Source organism: Sminthopsis crassicaudata, chromosome 2, assembly GCF_048593235.1.
Source record: "Sminthopsis crassicaudata isolate SCR6 chromosome 2, ASM4859323v1, whole genome shotgun sequence".
Taxonomy (NCBI): domain Eukaryota; kingdom Metazoa; phylum Chordata; class Mammalia; order Dasyuromorphia; family Dasyuridae; genus Sminthopsis; species Sminthopsis crassicaudata.
Genome location: NC_133618.1, coordinates 467,843,047 through 467,862,869, shown reverse-complemented (window position 1 = coordinate 467,862,869; position 19,823 = coordinate 467,843,047). Strand labels below are relative to the sequence as shown.

Sequence of the window (19,823 nt, the reverse complement as noted above, 5' to 3'; positions counted from 1 at the left end):
AGTGAGAGTGAATTTCTGGAGCTCTTAAGCAAGGGAAGAATGCACTAAACTTTTAAAAATATTCACAGAGCTATAATTCATTACTTCAAGATTCATGATTTTAGTCAGCAAGAATAGTACCCCCAGTAACACTACTTAGAAATCTTCCATGTCTTAGGGGTGGTTACAAAGGGTGCTATGGACAAAAAGAAAGAAAAAAAAAAAAGAAAATCCCTTGATGGCTAAATTCTGGTAGCTCTCCACACTTAGACTGGTCCTGAAACCCTTATATCAATTCCTGATACCAATCCTTAAAGCTTTTCTAGCCATCAAGGCCTGCTAATAATACAATATTTGAGAGCCTGAGATTACCAACAAGTCATGAGAGGTAAAAACGAAGACTTCAGTGGAGATATGGATCGATAAATCATAAAAATATAGAAGGTTCTGAGCCTAGGGAACTGAGACCTCCAAGTTACTAAGTTTCTTATACTATCAGACTGGAAATAATCCCATTTTGGAGAAGAGAAAGAATCAAAATATATTGAAACAAACTGCTGATATAAGTTACTAAATCACAGACATATAAGTGTTCTCTCTTAAGTAAGGGAGGAATATTCAGATACAATATATTCAAAAACAAAAGATATCAGTTTTTACTGATAATTTTTAAAGCCTTAAAGTACTCTTAAAAAAATTTAATCCAGCTTTTTAATCCATATTATTTCAATATCCCTTCCCAAATCTGAAATTATTCTATGTTTTAAGATTCCTCTAGTTCTAATATTAAATGTTTCATGTTGCAAAGTCTCTTTTTAGGCAGGATATTCTGTGTTTTTTTATTTTAATGTCTTATTTAGTTCTTAATATCTATAAAACCAAAACATATATCTGGAATTATTTTATGATAAAGATAAATGACAAACAACAAAAGAAAAAGCTCTCCCATATAATATCAGCAACCTTAGAACTACCTTGCAAGTTTAAACACTGTAAGGTATTTATCCCATTTTACAGATGAAGAAATGGACTCTAAGAGGTTTTATAACTTGTTCCAAGTTAACTGGTACCAAAATCAGGACTGAGTTTTTTGTTTGTTTGTTTTTGACTAAGGCAATTGGGGTTAAGTGACTTGCCTAGGGTCACACAGGTAGGAAGTATTAAGTGCCTGAGACCAGATTTGGACTCAGGTCCTCCTGACTTTAGGGCTAGTGTTCTATTCACTGTGCCACCTAGCAGGATTAAGTTTTCTGACTGCAACTTTTTCCACCAGACCACTGTTTTTCTATATCAAAGGTATTATTTGATGGTATCTGGTGCTCAAAGCAACCACTTTAAGGGATAATAGTTGTGAAACCTAATGAGTAATTTTTAAAATTATATTATAAATATGATATAGATCTTACAATATTAATTATTTGAAAATTGGTAAATTAAAATTAGCAAGTAACTTTTACCACTGCCCAATTATTCTGGATAAAGTTTGTTATATTATATTACCTCAGGTATCTGAAGTGCTTTATGATTTGCAGTCACTACTTTGGACAATCTCTGGATATGTTCATGAAGAACCCTAAAAACAACAAAAAATATTTCAATAGCTGTCATTCATTTCTTTAGGTTTGTACACATCCTGTCTGTAGATATGGATTAAAATAACATCAGTCGCTTTCAAATTTTATCTTTCAAAATTTATTTAAATTCAAGATAGAAGTCAAATATACAAACTGCTCAGAGTTATAGGTGGACCCAATATTATCATTACTATAAATAACAATATCATCGTCAATAATATGATATAGAATTGATGCTAATGACCCAATTCTTTTGGAAAGCAGTTTAAAATTATGCTAAAAAAGAAAAATATGCTTTGACCAAGAGATTCCCATTCTCTACTAGGCATGTAACTCTACCTCTCAGAAAATGAAAGACAGAAAGGTTTTACATTTTTATATTCATAAAAATATTTATAATGTCACCTTTTATGATATTAAAAAAACTGGAAACCAAGTAGGATTCTATTAACTGGGGAATGGAATAAATTGAGGCACATATTTAAATACTAAGAAATATTACATATGACAAACATGAAGAATACAGAAAACATAAGATATACAAACTGACAGTGAAGTAAGCAGAAATAGGAAAACAATAAATGCAAATGAAAACAATATAAAATGAAGAAAACCTCAAAAATAAATAGTTTGCAGAAATGATAAACAAGCTTGGTCCTAGAAAAAAAGCTGAAAAAGTGCACCTCCCTTTTTTCCACTCCAGAGAATGTAGTTCATATTGTCAGTCATGGTTGATGTGTTAACTAATTTTGCTGAACTATATTTTTTTCCTTTCTCTTTTAATCCTTGTTACAAAGGATGGCTCACTAAGTAGGAAAGGGGAAGGAATATATTCAGATATAATACGTTCAAAAACAAAAGAATCAGTAAAAAGATAATTTTTTAAAAGACTTAAAAGTACCCTAAAAATAAATAATGATGGCTTGTATTACAATTATGGCTACAAATTATAGCACATGATCTTCAGATCAATTCTGCAATACGGGAAACGTAAACATTTTTTAAAAGCATTATAAGATGCCTTTTTCCCCCCCCAAAAGAAGTCTTGCTTTATAAGACAGGATAAATATTACTGAGTGCTGGCTACCCTGCTTTTGAGTCTTATTTAGATGGTATAATAATAATTACTACTCTCACTCTTTTGGCAAGTCAGAATCTCACAACAGGTCTGTGAAGCAGGTATGGTAGGAAGTATTATAATCAATTTATAAATGAAGAAACTGAGGCTCAAAAAGGTAAAATGAATTGTCACATTGACTAATAAAAAGTGAGGGTGAGACTCAAACTCACAGGTTCTGACCTAGTGACCAATGACCACTCCACTGTTACCTCCCCAACTCTCGAAAGATATCTTGCCGTTTTCTAGACAGCCGAGCAAAACACAGGCCCAGAACAATGTTAGCACTCACTGGTCACGAAGAATGTCTCCATCTTGGTTAGGATAGAAGGCGAGCTTGAAAATTCGGTTCATCACACTTCGCTCAATTGCCATTTGAGCATCTTGGAGCTGCTCCTCACTAGCATTCTGCCAGATGACATCCTGAGCCATGGCACCATATAAAAACTGCAGGAAATCTTCTACCTGAGCTGTCTTATCATCAGCTGCTGTGAGCTTCTGAAAGTCTTCAATGCAAAACAACCCACAAAGTAGAATTTAAGGAGGAGAGAAAAATAAAAAGCTAACTCTGGCTATGATCCCAACTGCCAGCTAAAAAAAGATACCAAACTCTGTTGTAGTCCCAGGTCTCTGTATTCTCCTGATTTTAAAAATGATTACAGTGAAGGTGGTGAGAACAGGACAAAAGGCGAGTATATAAAAACTTAAGGATGCTAGGGTACAAACTCTCTTGCTCAGAAATTTTCAATAGCATTTTATGCCTAATAGGTAAACTATCAACTTCTTAAACTTCCCGCCCCTTAAACTACCCATCTAAACTTCTCTAATTCTAGATTTTTGGCCAGACTAGACTAGCTCTTCTCTTATCTCCTCCTGTTCTCTCTTGCTTGCCTACATTTTGCCTTCAATATTTCACATGCTAACAATGAGGTGATTCATTCCAATCCCAATGGACTTGTGATGGAGAGAGCCATCTCCATCCAGAAAGAGAACTTTGGGGACGAATGTGGACCACAACATAGTTATTTTCACCTTTTTTGTTGTTGTTTGCTTGCCTTTTTTTTTTTCCTCTCATTTTTTTTTCTTTTTGATCTGATTTTTCTTGTGTTACATGAAAAATGTGGAAATATGTTTTAAAGAATTGCACACGTTTAACCTATCTTGGATTGATTGCTGTCTAGGGTAAAGGGGTGAGGAGAAGGGAGGAAGGAAAATTTGGAACAAGCTTTTACAAGGGTAAATGCTGAAAACTATCTTTGTATGTATTTTCAAAATAAAAAGTTATTAAAAACATTTTTTAAATGTTTCCCATGCAAGACAGAGATTCCATCTTTATCACCATCTACTGCAATCTTTTCCTTCCTTCAAAGACAATGCTCAGATTTTCCTAAAGCACTTCAAATTATGTGGTCATTATAACATTGAACCTTTTTTCCACACTTATTTCTATGTATCTACCTCCTCTATTGAAAGATGATGGGCAGGGATGATGTTGTTAATAATAGTAGCATCGTTGAGGGCAGTGAAGATGTTACTAATAATACCCATCAAATAGAAAATCACTCATTAACTTAATTAATTAGATTTATTATTCTTTAGATAAAGTATTCATTAATTTAAATTAAATTTATTAAAAATCAAATAATTTATTTTATGATGATTTTATTTTATTATATCAGATTTATTATATATTGAATAATATATTAAATAATAAAAATAGCATTTATATGCTTAAAACATCTTTATTGCATTGAATTAAGAATATGGATAATGAGTATGCATAATGCCCAAGTCACAGAGCTAGAAGCATCAAAACTGGCATATGAAACCTCGATCTCCTGTCTCTAATCACAGGTTCCATGCAATCTGCCAGCAAAAAGAATCAAAAAACTGAAATTTGAATCCAAAGCCAGTTACCTTGAATGAATTCCCGAATCTTCTTCTCTTTGCTCTCCAGCAATAATCTCACACAAACTGTGGTAAAATACCGGTTAGCCACCTCTTTGTCTCGCAAAACTCTCTGCAACAGCCTTTCTAGATGAGCCTGTGTAGTCTGTAACCCCTGGCGACAACGGGTGAGATAAGCAATATATGGAGCCCTTTTCCTAAACAAGAAAAATACTTTGAAAAACACCAGATACAGACAACCATAGTAAAACCTCTTTTAGGACCAAGTGTCTTTATAAAGAAATTGTTTTCTTGGCATTTGTTCATAAACCAATACTCCAAAAAACAACCACTCTTCTTAAAACAATACACAGAGATAAGCTAGAAGGGGCCTTAGAGAGAGAGAGAGAGGTAAGTCCAGCCTTTATATCTGATGGGCTTTCATAAGGAAAACATTCCTATCAATTAGAACAGACCAAAAGCAAAATGAGCTTATCAGAAGGTAATAAGTTTCTAATAATCAGAAATCTTCAAAGAGACTATAGAAGATTCCCGATATAGCTAAGGATTGAACTAGCTTATGATACCCAAGGTCCCGTTCTAACTTGAGATTCTATTATTCTTTTAATTTACAAAATCAGAAATCAGTCACAAAACTTGAATTTGAGGCAGCTCTGTCACCAGCTAGCTGTGTGACTTTGGCTCAGTTTCTCCATTTGCAAAATGAAGGGATTGGACTAGACAATTTCTACGAGTCTAACATTTCACCATTCTGTGAGGTGATAAAAACTAAAGAGAGAGAGCAAAGTAACTTGCCCGAAGTCATATAGCAAGCTAGAAAGGAAATTAAGATATGACTCGGTTCAATCCTCTTTCTGCAGATTATGTAATTCTGGGTCAAGCCTTGCTGACTTGCATAACAGTGAAGAATATCACAAGAAAAGACAACACTTTGAGACTGGCTCATAATCTGCAAAAAAGGAGACAAAGTAAAGTCAATCTACATGAGCTCAAAGGAATTACAGAGTAGTCATGTTAACACAGTTCTGGGTTCCTTTGGCCAAAGCCTTTTCCAGATCAAAGCCCTCACACCCTTTATCATTACTGATTGTAATAATCATATTTCTATAGTGTTTTCAGGTCAAAAAAAGCACTTCCTTCACAATCCATGCCTATTTTAAAATGAGGTACTTGGCATTCAGTTAGAAAAGTGACTTGTCTAGTCTTCTATTTATATGTTTAGGAACCATGATTCAAATTCAGTTCTTCTGTCTCCAAATTCAATGATTTTATAACTAATACAATACAACCTTTGTTTTGAGCAAAAGTAGATTCACCTATAAATATTAAATAAATTAAATTATTTAAATAAATTAAAGGGAGAATTTCCCTAAATGGCCAATTTATTCTAGCAATGTTGCTGTCTCTAAAATATCACTTTAAAGCAGGGGCCATATAAGGGCTGTGAAATAATTTAATAAGGCAACTGCAGGTGATGATCAGCTAAAAGCTAGGAACCACAACCTCCCACTGCTTGAGTTTATAACTTGGTTGTATGTCTCACTAATGATGTTATAAATATCCAAATGGCCCTTGACAGAAAAAAGGCTCCCTACCCCTGCCTTAAAGAAATATATATATGTCAGACTAGCTACTGCCAAAAACAAGTACATCTCTCTATAACTGATCTCTCTACAATGCTAATGAAAGCATCATTTCTCAATCTCTCTTCTCTAGTCAGGTCTACCAATTCTTTCCATACTAAAACTAAATCCTACCATCGACTCATTTCTAAAAGATTCAACAGGGGGGAAAAAAAAAAAAAACTACATTCACAGGAAGCTGAAAATTGACTTTCAAAACTGAATAGGTAGATAAAGTACCGGTAGTCTTCTGCAATAGATGCCAGCAGTTTCCGACAAGTTCTATTATCAAAGCGTCCCACGCAGCGAATTGTTTCTTGAAGTTGAGCCATTAAATTCTTGTCTTGTAAATTAATTGCTTCAGCTATCTGAACTTTTAAGAAGCATACAATTTCATTGTCTAACAATTTAAAAAAAAAAAAAAAAAAAAAAAGCAATTTACACTACTGCCATGTATTTCCATGAACTTGCAAAAAACAATATCTAACACAGTCATCGTATTTGGAATCCCAGATCAATATCACATCTGCTCTACCACAATGCATACACAGTCTCCCAGACCACCTTCTCAATGCCTCAGTTATATTGAGGTACATTGGCAAAAAAATTTCATCATTATGCTAAAATCCTCTATTAAAGAATTCTATGTACTTAACTGGCAGTGGGACTCTGACAAGAAACACAGGATTCATTGCCAAGCCCAGATTCAAAGGTAGTGCTGGATCTAGAGTTAGGAAAAGTTGAGTTTAAATCTAATCTCAAATAATCAACTGTATGATCTTTGGCAAAGGTTTACCTCCCTTAGTTTCCTTATTTGTAAAATAGGAATAATAATAATAGCACTTACTTCCCAAGGCTATACTTATACTAAAATGAGATATTTGTAAAGAGCTTTGCAAACCACAAAAAAACTATACAAATGCCACTTTATTATATAAATGCTATTTCTAATCTATTGGCATAGCTTTAACAAAAGCTAAAGTCACTATCAGAGTAGGGTTTTTAAAGATAACTGCCTTTCATACAATCCATAAATAGTATAATCACATGATTAAAATCTTCTTCAAATTATGACATGACAATAATACTGGGCTCTTGAAGACTACAGTATTGAAGCACAAGCTAGACCAGGTTCTACCAACATAGAACCCATTTAAGGTACAGGTCAGATGATGGGGTTATTTATATCTGTTATCTGAGGATATCTGTTATATGAGGACCTAACTAGCAGACTGAACAAAGAATTAATAATGATCAATTTTAGTCACTAGATGATGAAACTTTTCAATCAGTCAATGTACATTTATTATTTTTCAGTCACAAAAAACTCACAAAAGTCATCTACTAAGACATGAAGGACTCTTTCATCTTTTTTAACAGATTATTACACCAATGAAATCTAAGATGCTTGAACATTTTAAAAGTAAACAATTCAGAAACAGAAGTTAGTTGTATTTTTGTGGGTTAGAGAATCACTGTGTATCATATACTGTTACTCAGAAAAAAAACCAAACCATACATTGATTTACAAATTACTTTTGGAACAAAACTTATTCATAAGTTGGAAATGATATTTATGGTAACATTTCTTTTCCACCACCTTTTTACAAAATGCTTTTTTACAAAAATATGAGATTATCCTTCCCTGTGATCATATTCTGGACACATTCACTAGACTGGAAGCTGCTGAAGAATGGAAATCATATATTATTTCTTATCTTTGCATCCTTTAGTACTTGACACATATAAGTATTGACATAATAAATTATCCATGCTTCAAAGATTTTGATTATATCCACATGGGAATTCCCTCATCCATTTTAACACAGATAATAATTCCTTACATTTTTTTTTGAGTTATTGTAACCAAAAAAGTTACCCTCTAATAATAATAATAATAATAATAATAATAATAACTAACATTTATATAACGCTTCTTTACCAGGAACGCTACTAGGCACTTTATAATAATTATTATTTGATCCACATGCCAGCCCTGGGAGACAGATACTTTTATTATCCTCATTTTATAGATAATAATGAATAACAATAATAATAGTATAATTGTCACTATTATTTACATATCAATTTAAAGTTTGCAAAGCTCCTAACATGTTATCTCATTTGAGCTTCATAATAGAAGTAGTTGCTATTCATTCTCATCATCCTCATCTTACAAAAGAGGAAACAGAGACTCAAGGTTGCAATATACTCAAGTTTACAGCTATATAAACATCTGAATCAAGATTTGAAATCAGATTTTAATTTCATGCCCAGCATTCTAAACACTATGTGAATTAGCTTGACCTGCCCTCAAATTCCGATTCAAATGCTTATTAGTTACAGATAAGAAAACTGAAGCAACTTGCTCAGAATCAAACACCTAGTAAGTGCTTGAGTTCACATATGAACTCTAGGTCTTCCTGATTCCAGGCTCGGTTCTCTCTTCACTACACCACCTAGTTGCCCTAGTAATCTAAAGTCTGGTGAACCATCTGAACTTCATTAAACTTTTCTTTGGATAATACAGAGCCTATTATAGGAACCATACTCAAAGCATACAAGAATTTATACACTGTACTGACTAACCTTAAAGAACTAAAGGTCACTTCTGCTTAAGCATGAGGCATCAGAGTAGGTCCTTACTGGAAGGAATGGTTCATAAATCATGTTGTCATAAGTATTAATACAGGGGAAAACACAATGTCATTATCCATTGATCAAGCAGCACTTTACCTTCTGGGTCTGTATGGTCTGGCAGACCATTCCTCGTTGAATGAGTCAACACTGGGAAAGCAACAGAATCTGCCGAGCAAAGTGCAAGCCTCAGTTTCTTTTTGGCATCCCTAGAAGGAAGTAAAAATACAGGAAACTGGTTTCGTTATTCAGGAACATGAGATTTTTTTTATTATAATCCACTACAGAAATAAAGAGCTGAGATGGGCAGCTAGATTCAAAGAGCACATAATGTTCAAGGTCAACATGGCAGGAGGCCTATTCCAGTGAAGATCCTGTGCATGGACTTTTCCTACTCAACATTTTTGTTGGTGATTTAGATAAATTTGGCTTCAGATTTAGATGTTAAAAAAAGATTTAGATAAAAGCAAAAACAGCCTGCTTAACCAATATGGAGATGAAGTAAAGCAAACACACTAGGTGATATAGGAAAGTTCTGAAAAGAACCTGAGAGACCAAAGTTCTTGGCTGAAATTAATATGATGTAATTTAATAGGAACAAATATAGTGTTACACATGGATACAAAAAAATCAGCTTCACAAAAGTAAAATGAAGAAGATATGGCTAAATAATATTTATCATGAATAAAAATAAAATAATAAAAAACTATAAAAATAATAAAATAAAAATTAAAAGGAGTTTTAGTGGACTTTATAATGTGATATGGCAACCAATTTTTTTTTTGAGGACTGAAGCAACTAAGAAAGACAATGATAATAGGAATAATAAATCCTAATGTACCCTAATCAGAGAGCATCTATAGAGTACTGCACCTGTTCTTGGTATAAAAGATTTAAGAAAGGCATTGTTAAGTTGGGAAGTATCTAGAGAAGGGCTACTAGGACAGTGAAGGGTCTTAACTGTATTTCATAAGAGGATAGACTGAAAGAACTGGGCATGTTTAGCCTAAAGAAAAGATCCAGGTGAGAAATGATAGCTTTATTTAGGTATCTGACAGCTTCAAGCCTCTGAAGGTTTGTCATGTTGACACAAGGATTAAACTTGTTCTGTTGGGTCCTAGAAGACAGAACTAGAAGCAATGAGTGGTGGTTGCAAAAACAAACAAACAAACAAACAAACAAACAAACAAACAAAAAAACCCAAATTTAGATTAAGGAGAAAACTTTGTATATTAGAGAAAAACTTCTAACAATTATTTGTCCAAAAGTGGAATAACCTGTCTTGGCAGGTGATGGGAACCCTCTCCATACAAGTTTTCAAGCAGAGGCTGGATAATCACTATAGTAAAGATTTCTCCTGTGTATGAGTTAGACTAGATGACTACTGTAGGTTCCTCCTAATTCTCAAAGTCTATGATTCCATGAAATAGATCATAAATGTGAAAACATCCAAGATAGTTCTGACTAAAGGAACTTCTCAACTAATGAGCAGAATTGGGATGTTTTGATGTGGTGGTAAGATAAATCAAATCTTTGTTTCAATAACTATACAGCTAGCCATTTATTTTTCAAAAGCTTTTTCTTCCAAAATCATGATCATTAAGAGAGAAAAAATAGAGTGCCCTCAAATCCTTCAGTTTCTAGAAATTTATTCCAGGTTTCTTTTGATAGTATCATTGCTTTCCATATTAATCACCAGGGTAACAATCGGTAGATTGAGAAATCTTGGCAAGTTCAGGCTTCTATCTTGAATAGATACTCAAGAGAATATACTTGTCATTTTGTCATATCAGGCATGTATATGCCTGAATGAATAAAATTCGAAAGGAGTCTTCAAATAAATGATGCATATTCCTCTTTCTTGAGTGCAATTGTAAAATGCTCTGATCAGCCAACTCAGCACAAAAATGATGCATCTTCACAAAGTCCAAAATCACATTCCATGAGAAGAGTTGGCATTGTCACAAAGAACTTCATATTTTACAATATATCATAGAAAAAACATTGGATTTAGAATCAAAAGATCTATATTCAAGCAAAAATCATAGAAACATCCTCACTAACACTAGTTGGATAAGCTGGAAGTTACGAATTACAATGCTGCCAGTGATTCAGAGGATTACTAAACCTTATTATCTGCCTTACCATTGCAGTGGAAGATCCTCTAAACCTCAACCATATGCCTTGACATTTATACCCTCCAGGACACTGCTATCTGACTTGTTAAAATAGCTATCCTAAGGAAACCAGGCCTTACCATCTATCTCACTGCTAATCAATTAGGACTTATGGGTCTTTCCATGCGTCTTGTAACTGAACTTCTTCTATATATGGTCTTCTACAATAAGAACGTGAACTCCTTAAAAGCAAAAACTGCCTCACATTTTCTATTTCACTTAATAAACATTAATTAAGCACTTACTGTGTGCTAAACAGTCTCTTTCCCAGCACTTAACACAATGTTTAGAATACAGTAGATCCTTAATAAATGCTTTTTAACTCATTCATCTACTGTCTGTGCAAGATAAATCACTTTATCTCAATGAGAAATACAACATTATTTATGTAGCATTTACTATGTGGCAAGCACTTTACAATTATTATCTCATCTGCTCCTTACAATAATCCTGAGATGGAACTATTATCTCCATTTTACAGCTGAGAAAAGTGAAGCAAACAGAAGTTAATTGACTTCTCCAGCTTTGAATTCAGCTCTTTCTGACTCTAGGCTTGGAGATCTATGCACTGCACTACCTAGCTATCTAATAACAATTCTTCCTCCCAATTTTTTCCTCTTCTTTAACATATCAATCAACTAAAGATTTTTGATGTTGGATTTTGTTACATTCACCATTATCCTGAGGTTTTTTTGTATCATAGTTATTGGTGTAAATAACCTACCCCTCTTATTAGAGCATGTATGTACTAATCAAGAGAGCTGAATCTATGTACATTATGGAAACTTTCTCACAGCACCAACTGTTACAGTAATTGAGCAAACAAATGGCCAAAGTGACTGTAAGGCTGGCAGAAATGCCAAGTGCGGCCGCCAAGGCCCACATACCTGTAAGAGAAAGGGGAGTCTTGTGGGGGTGCCGCCTGGCTGGCCGAATCCGGAAGATCATCCGCAGAGATATTCTGCAGGGCTTCATCCCGAGGAGAGTCATGTACACTTTCACCATCCCCCATAACTTCTAAATAAAACCCATTCCCCCAAAAGCACAAGCCTGTTAGTTTTGGAGAGGCTGAAGAGTCAAGTTTTCAAATGAAATTGTGTCTTGAATTGTTAACACATTTCTTTGAGAAAACCAATATGGAAATTGCACTTCTCTATTACAGAAGAAAAACTTTAAATACTAAAACTAATTTATTTTAGGATTGGGAACTATCACTAAGTTCAGTTCTACTGGACTAAGGTCTACAAGGACAGACTATATCCTACCTAAATTGTCTCTCTAACCTAGCACAAGTTCTTAACATATATTTGCTTAATTACTGTTTGATAGATTAATAATACTAATGAAGCTTTGAAATTCTGTATTAATAATTGACACTTCCTAGCACTTTAAAGTTACAAATACTTTGCATGACATGTCTTTCATCTGATTGCCATGATGACCCTGTAAGTAGGTGGAAGAAATATCATTACAAAATTACAACTACCAACATGATAAAGTAGAAGATGACTAAGAAAATGCTCAAGAATCACAGAATTAACTGCACCATGAAAGGCCTTATGGCTCATCAAATATAACCCATTCAATTTGGAGATGAGCAAAGTAAGACCCCATGGAGATTAAGTGGTTTACTTGTGTAAGGGTCACAGAGGTAATTACTGTCAGAACTGAGACTCTGGAACTCTTGACTCTATTGTCCTCTTCTCTATAATACATCTCCTCACTCAGTGTTTATCAGAAGGAAAGATTTACAGACAACATAAAGACATATTCCTTTCATTTTTCCTAGATTCCTAAAATTCAACTGACACATTTCAATCTAAATGAGGCAAATTGTTTTAACAGAGCTTGTTGTAAGACAAGTAGCATTACCTACCCTTGTTATAAGACAGAACCCATGCTAACCAAATGGGTTGGGCTAAATAATCTCTAAGATCTTTATAAACTTTTAAAACCATGATTCTATGAGACCTTAGATCTTCTCCAAAAAGATTTAAAAAATCAATTGCATACTTTCACAAGGCTATTTGGACACATAAATATCTAGTTTGAGAAAAGGGGGAACTATCAATTCAATTTTCAATTAAAAGCTAAGAGTTAATTCCTATTTTGAAAATAAAAATATAATTTCTTCTCTTCTCTAAACAGTAGTTCCCTAACCTTTACTATGAATACTTTTAAATGTCAAAAATTTCATGGCACTCCATTAAAATGGTTATACTATCTTAGTACATATTTATTGAGAAAGTCCATTGTGATAATAGACTATTATGAACCAGTAACACTTTTAAATAATTTGTATTTTAGAATTCATAAAACCACCTCCACACACTTTAAATTGTGATTACATATTCAAAACATTCAATCTATATAATTTGTTTATTATGCTTTACAATACTATTTTGTTAGGGACAAATAAAAATAAATTGACAGTGCTTGGAATGCATATAGATTTCTATTATGCCTCCAGAGTTCCTCAAAAGTCTATAGGCCTTGGGTGGGAATCACTTATCTAAAATGCCCAAACAACTAACATTTCCTACATCAACAAATCATTGTAAAAATCAGTATAAAATTTTTATCATGTTTAGAATCACAATCACTAAATCTTACAACTGAAAGGGATATTAAAGAACAAGAATAAAAAAAACACAAAACACAAAGCCATCTTAGAACATACACTGTTCAAAGCTGGAATGACCTCAGAAATCATTTAGTCTAACCCCTTCATTTTTCCCTAAGAAACTGTGAGATAATGAAGGCATTTTGATGGGTTAAATGATTTGTCTAGAGGTCAAAGGAAGTTAGCAGTAAAGCCACAAATTGAATTTTCATCTCCAAGACCAGCACCCACTTCATAACTTCTAAAGTTATTTTTTTGCTCCAATCCTCAGTGACTGAGAAATGTCTATTAGAAGAATGAAAACTAGACGGGGATGACTATAGACCAGGGCTAGATCTTACCTGCACCTTCATAGTTCCCCACAGCTCCTTCACCAGGACTAGTTCGTTTAATGGCATTCCTATATTTATCCAGGATATCCTCAGCAACCTGGGTCTGTGCACTGAGCCTGGGAGCAGGATCATCTGAGGAACCAAGGAGAACATGCACAAGAATTGGTTCACTTCCATACGCACTGCTTTGGAAGTTAGTACGATACCAGTAACAAGAAAATCCCAAGGGCGAATTAGGAGGCAAATCTTAAAAAGAGCACATATCTCAATGTTAAGAGGCACCATGCAGCTGCCTACTCATCCCCAATTCTAATAATCAGAGCTTTGCTCAAGCAGTAAATTGGGATGAGCAGCTCCACATCTCATCATCGCCAGCATTCTACACAATGAAAGTTCAGTAAAGACATAAGAGGGTGAGATGTGTTCCTAAGTAGTCACACCCAAATCAACTGGATTAGCAGGTGCATATTAAACAAAGCTTTCACAAATGCAATTCTATTATGTAGATTCCATTTACTCAGAGACATCTCCAGGCTGAAGGGGGAAAAAGGTAAACTGTTCAGACCTCAGAATTAAGTTCTTTTTAAAGAAAAGAAAATAGTTCCATCTTTTATTCATAAATTACTCTTCCACACCACTTCTGAACAAGGCTGCCTCACATTCCAACAAACTGAGACCATGTGGCTGTTGGGGTACAGCATAATTGTGCACTTACTACTACTTGAAACATTCTAAGATCAGCTGCATATGCTTAAGGATAGTTGTAATTGCACCTGATATGAATCTTATAATCATCAAACTATAGTTCTACTTACTAAGAGGGCGGTCACTTATCCAGCAAAATAAACCATTCCAAAATAGGCTCATAGTCAAAATAAAGGGAGGAGTCACTCAATAACTGATAATTACTAGAAAAGTATCGCAAGTCCCTGGGAGACTATATACCTCCAATGACCACAAATACAATTATCCTGGGAGATCTGGGAAATGTAGTTACCTTTAAAGATCAATTTACAAGTAGGATCCCATTTTAACAAATTCAAAGGGACAACAGAATAATTATATTACATTCAATATTTAAAAGGATTTATAATTTTAATTTATGGGTACTTTCTACCAGTATAGATTGCAAGCTTTCCATGCCTTAGCAGATGGTTTAATACATTGCCATAGTCAAAAAATAAAAATAAAAATAAAAATTTCTGGGAAACCAAACTTTAAACAAATCTATCCACATCTAGCTAGGATTGTATCCCCATTAATACTGGTGCTACCCTTGAAGGCTTTCCAACTTGGTAAAAGTGCTTGAGTACTGCTAGCATAATTCTTGAGAATGCAGAGTGGCTACTTACTAAACATTGGAGGAGTTAGATGAAGGATATTAAACTCAGAATAAAAATATATAACAACTCAATGCTACAGAGTTGGGAATTTTAAAAATTATAATAAAGTAAACACATTTATTGGTACTGTAGATGGAAAAGATAAAATTCTGTCTATTTCACAGAATCTGAATTGGAAGGGACTCAAACCTCAAAGCCTGTTTAGTTCTTTCTGCACCTAAATATGAATTCCCTACAAACATCTTTAACAAATGGCCCCCAAACTTCCCCATGAAGTCCTCTAGGCATGACAAAATCACTACCTACTGAAACATTCCATTTCATTCATTTTATTTATGGACTGTTCTCATGGTTAAGAAGCTATTTTCCTCATATAGAAATGTAAGCCCTATTTTTATTTATAGCTTTTTAGATTCTAGAAGCCCATGCCAGAGGAAGACAATCTCTTTTCAGGTCAAGATGCAAAGGCCAAGTGACACACTACATGTCTATCAGGGAAAGACAAAGCCAACAGAAAAACTGAAAAAGGCTTTGAGAACAGGCCCAGTGGTAACTATTTTGTTATAAACTAGTTTTCTATTAGACAATTAACCCATCTAATGCAAAGAGGCTCTACATTGATCACCAGATAAAGAACATTTTTGATCAGAGTAATTCAGTAAGATTGTCTACTAAAGCAAAGAGGGGCCACATTTCGCAGGTACAATATTAAAATAAATTCCTAATAAAATTGAACACTTTCAAAAATGTGTTGATGATTCTTTGATGATAAATGTTTTGCGTTTTAAAAAAGAATACTTCTTGGCTTTTGGTTCACATGCTGATGAAGATTACAAAAATGAAGCATAAGCCCTCTCAAGTGAGATACTTTGGGAAGAGCTAGTGTTAAAAAATGGGATTTGAAATCCCAAGAAAACTATTAAAATCCCAACTTTGCCTCTATACTAAATGTGTAAATCCTGGAAAAGAGTCACCTAAAGCTGGGGTTCACTGAAGCAGCTGATGGTACAATGGATTAGAGTGCTGGGCCTAGAGTCAAGAATTTTAATCTGACCTTAAACCACTTACTATTTATATGACCCCAGAACAAATCATTTCACCTTCCTCTGCCTCAATTTCCTCAACTGTAAAATGAGAAGAATAATAATAACACCCTGCTCCGAGGATTGTTGCAAGGATCAAATGAGACAATATTTGTTTAAAAAAAAAAAAAAAAAGAAAAGGAAAAAAAAAGGTAGCTTATAGTGGATGCTATATAAATGCTTACTCCTTTACCCGATCTCTTTTAGTATGGTTTTGTGAATCACAGAAGGTTAGAGCTAAAAAGGACCTTAGAAATTATCCAGTAAAACTTGCTTTATTTTATACATGTGAAAATTAAGGCCAGAAAGAAAGTGGCTTGTTCAAAGACACAGAGCTACTAAAATAGGAAATACAGGACTTTAAGTCCAATTTTTCTCACCCCAAGCTAAATACTATTTCTGCTACTCTATGCTTCCTGGTATTACTTTGTAAATTACCTGACTATCAAGTCTGATACTCATTTTCACAAAGCAACTCACAATAATACTTCATTTTCCTACTAGCCTAGGCACCAAGAGCCACAGAATATTCTTTATTCCTCTCATCTAATTTAAATCTGGAATTAATAAAATTAAATACAAAGGCCATCAACACAATTTTTAAAATCACTTAACATTTTGTCACTATACATAATTACATGAGTATTTAAATATAGGTACTATGAGCAATTTTATATAAACTGATGAATAAATACTATGACTTGGGAAACAGCTCTTACAGAATTTCTCATTTAAGAAAACTAATTGTACTCTGATCAACAAAGCAACTATTGACATGATGTCTAGTCACTAAAATGGCAATCATTAAAATAGGATTCCACTTGTACCCAAGGTTCATTTTTTTCCAATTTAAACTATCCATTTTTAATTAAAAAATCTTTATAATCTAACACAATAAAAAATTGAAGTTAGATGTAAATTTACCCAAATTCTCTATTACTACTGGAATAAGTTAAAAACTTTCAAAACTCCAGGTTAGTTAATTAATTATATAAGTACAGCCTGCCTAACATCACTAAAGAGTTTTTAGAAAACTCATTGGGGAAATACACTGATGGGGGAGGAGATGAGGAAGAAAAGTTTTTAAGAACAATCAACTTCACAGGTGATTGGCTGCATGAACTGACAAAGAGGTGTCTCAAGATTGTGATGGGATTTGCATCCAGTATACAAATGACATCACTGCTAGATGATACTGGCTAGGACATTACCTGGGATATTCCTGTACCATATTAGTATATACACTAATACACACTCAAATTTAGTTTCCCTTATCTCCAAGTTTCATAATAATCACATCAAGTATGATTGCTAAAGAAAGGAAAATACTGAGTCCTCAATAAGATAGTAAACCCATATGCAATACAAATTAAGTAAAGCATAAGTACATAGTCTTAGTGTTATCTGCTACTTAGATTGAAATTCCATTATGGAAATTCCAGTTTAACTTAATGGTATTACAGTAAGTATGAATAACTTTAAGGGTAAGGTACTGACTAAAAAAAAAAAAAAAAAATTTAGGGTTCTAAAATCTAGGGAAGTCAATTAAATATATTGGGCTAAAGATGTGGTGTGGACCTTATTCTTGAGATCTGCTAGGGGTTCTCCCAAGAGGGAATGTCTTTTTGAAAGATAATAATTTGTGTTAATGCGCCTAGAGGTTCAGTTTTAGAAATTTCATAATAAATTGAAATTGATGACGATGACGATGATGATGGTGGTGGTGATCTGCAGCAAGAGCATACTAATAATCCACTACAATTGTCTATTAGAAGCTACGGAGCTATGAAGGAAATATTCCCCATCATTTCACACACATACAAATACACATACATACACACAAACATACTTTTCTACAGAGATAACATTTATGGCACCCAAGAAAAAGTGTTATGGAATATGTGCTCTGGGAATGAAGGAGCCAGGAAGTCCATGGGTCTACAAACCTGTAAGTGTTGAGAATCTGTCAGGCCCCAGATCATCTTTGTCTTTTTCTTGTTTTTCTTTCTTTCTAAATGGTATAGGAGCTGGAAATTAAATAAAGTCAGTAGTGTGACATATAACATACTGCACTGTACTCGGAAGACAGTAGTCAGTCATTTTGGAGATACTGGTGTGCCAATAGTTCTAAATGAAAGGAGGTTTTAAAAGCTGAAAACCTAAGAAATTCTCTGTGTAAATCTTTTCCACAGACAAATGTTCTTAAAAACAACTGAACTTGAGTTCTCAGAGTCTATCTGGAGATTCTTTTATAAGAAAGTATCAATTAAGAGATAAAGTTGAATCCATTGCACTTTGAAACCTGCCAAGGGAAAAAACAAAATACAAAAACACCACATTCAAAGCTCAGAACGCCATTCTCTCCTCAGCAAGAGGCCCTAATTATGAATGAAAGGGGTCATCCATAGCTCCGGATTCCCAGGTTACCAAGGGGAGGCCTGTGAAAGTGGCACCTGTTTCTACTTCTGGTGCATCTCTTTTTCAGGTACAAACACATGTGCAAACTTAAATATCAACATCTCTATCATGCCAAAATGTTCACAGGAAAAGCACATGGTCTCATACAACTCAATTTCAGTACCAGCATGCTAAGATGTAAGGGATGCAGCTTCTCAATTTATCAAGATAAAAAGTTTAAATTTATTCCAGGTATTCAAAATAATTGTGTGAATTTTAAAGATCAATCCCATAATGGGATAAAATTCTTTTTTATTCAGTTTTGAAAAGGGATATTCCTGTTCAAAGTATCTTTAAGTGAACTTCAGCAATATTTCATATTTACACATCCCAAGGCTACATATTCTCCAGATTTATGAGAAATCAATACACTATGGGTCGCAGAGCAATAACCTTAACATCCTAAAACTTTATCTTAACATCCATCTAAGATAAGCCACTTAAAACACATTAAAAGACAAGTTATAATCTAATTCCCACAAAACCTGGAATATTGACTTACTGAAATCAATGAACTCATTTCTCTGATCCTAAACTATAGCATTCTGATAATTTTATGAAATTACCTTTAGGCATAGCTGAAACAAAACGTTTTCTCCACCAAGGTTTGTTTCTGTCTGACTTCTCATCATCACTATCTTTTCGTTCTTCAGTCTGCAGAAAGATTTAGCATTTTATTTGCAGTATAGATAGGTACAAAATATTTTCAAGATATCTTTGAAGAATTAAAAAATCCCTAGAATAAGGGTTCACCAGAAAAATCATTGTACTCCACCTTACAAATAAAATTGCATTGACCAAAATTACACAAAGTTTTTCAAGTTTTATACATATTTTGGGATTCCACAGAAAAAGGAAAGAAAAGTGGATATAATGGGTAAAGCAACAGAGTAAGAATAAAAAGTGTCTTCTGGTCCCCTCTCTGTCACTAATTTTTTAGCATTATCTTAGCAGAACTACTTTGCCTCCATT

At 33.9% G+C, this 19,823-nt stretch overlaps 1 protein-coding gene across 7 annotated transcripts in view; it reads right to left on the bottom strand.

Moving 5' to 3' along the window:
- The window catches only part of GAPVD1 (GTPase activating protein and VPS9 domains 1), an 83,001-nt gene that overhangs the window by 6,614 nt on the left and 56,564 nt on the right, over nucleotides 1-19,823 (bottom strand). For 4 of the 7 annotated variants that reach the window (XM_074293084.1, XM_074293090.1, XM_074293083.1 and 1 more), the window contains 9 exons: nucleotides 19,418-19,505; nucleotides 18,341-18,421; nucleotides 13,979-14,101; nucleotides 11,902-12,031; nucleotides 8,937-9,046; nucleotides 6,441-6,600; nucleotides 4,588-4,775; nucleotides 2,963-3,176; nucleotides 1,480-1,552 (listed from right to left, as the gene is read on the bottom strand). In XM_074293084.1, the coding sequence (XP_074149185.1) occupies nucleotides 1,480-1,552; nucleotides 2,963-3,176; nucleotides 4,588-4,775; nucleotides 6,441-6,600; nucleotides 8,937-9,046; nucleotides 11,902-12,031; nucleotides 13,979-14,101; nucleotides 18,341-18,421; nucleotides 19,418-19,505 (1,167 nt within the window). The remainder of the gene's footprint in view (nucleotides 1-1,479; nucleotides 1,553-2,962; nucleotides 3,177-4,587; nucleotides 4,776-6,440; nucleotides 6,601-8,936; nucleotides 9,047-11,901; nucleotides 12,032-13,978; nucleotides 14,102-18,340; nucleotides 18,422-19,417; nucleotides 19,506-19,823) is intronic. The other 3 variants (XM_074293086.1, XM_074293089.1, XM_074293088.1) reach the window with 1 other exon arrangement.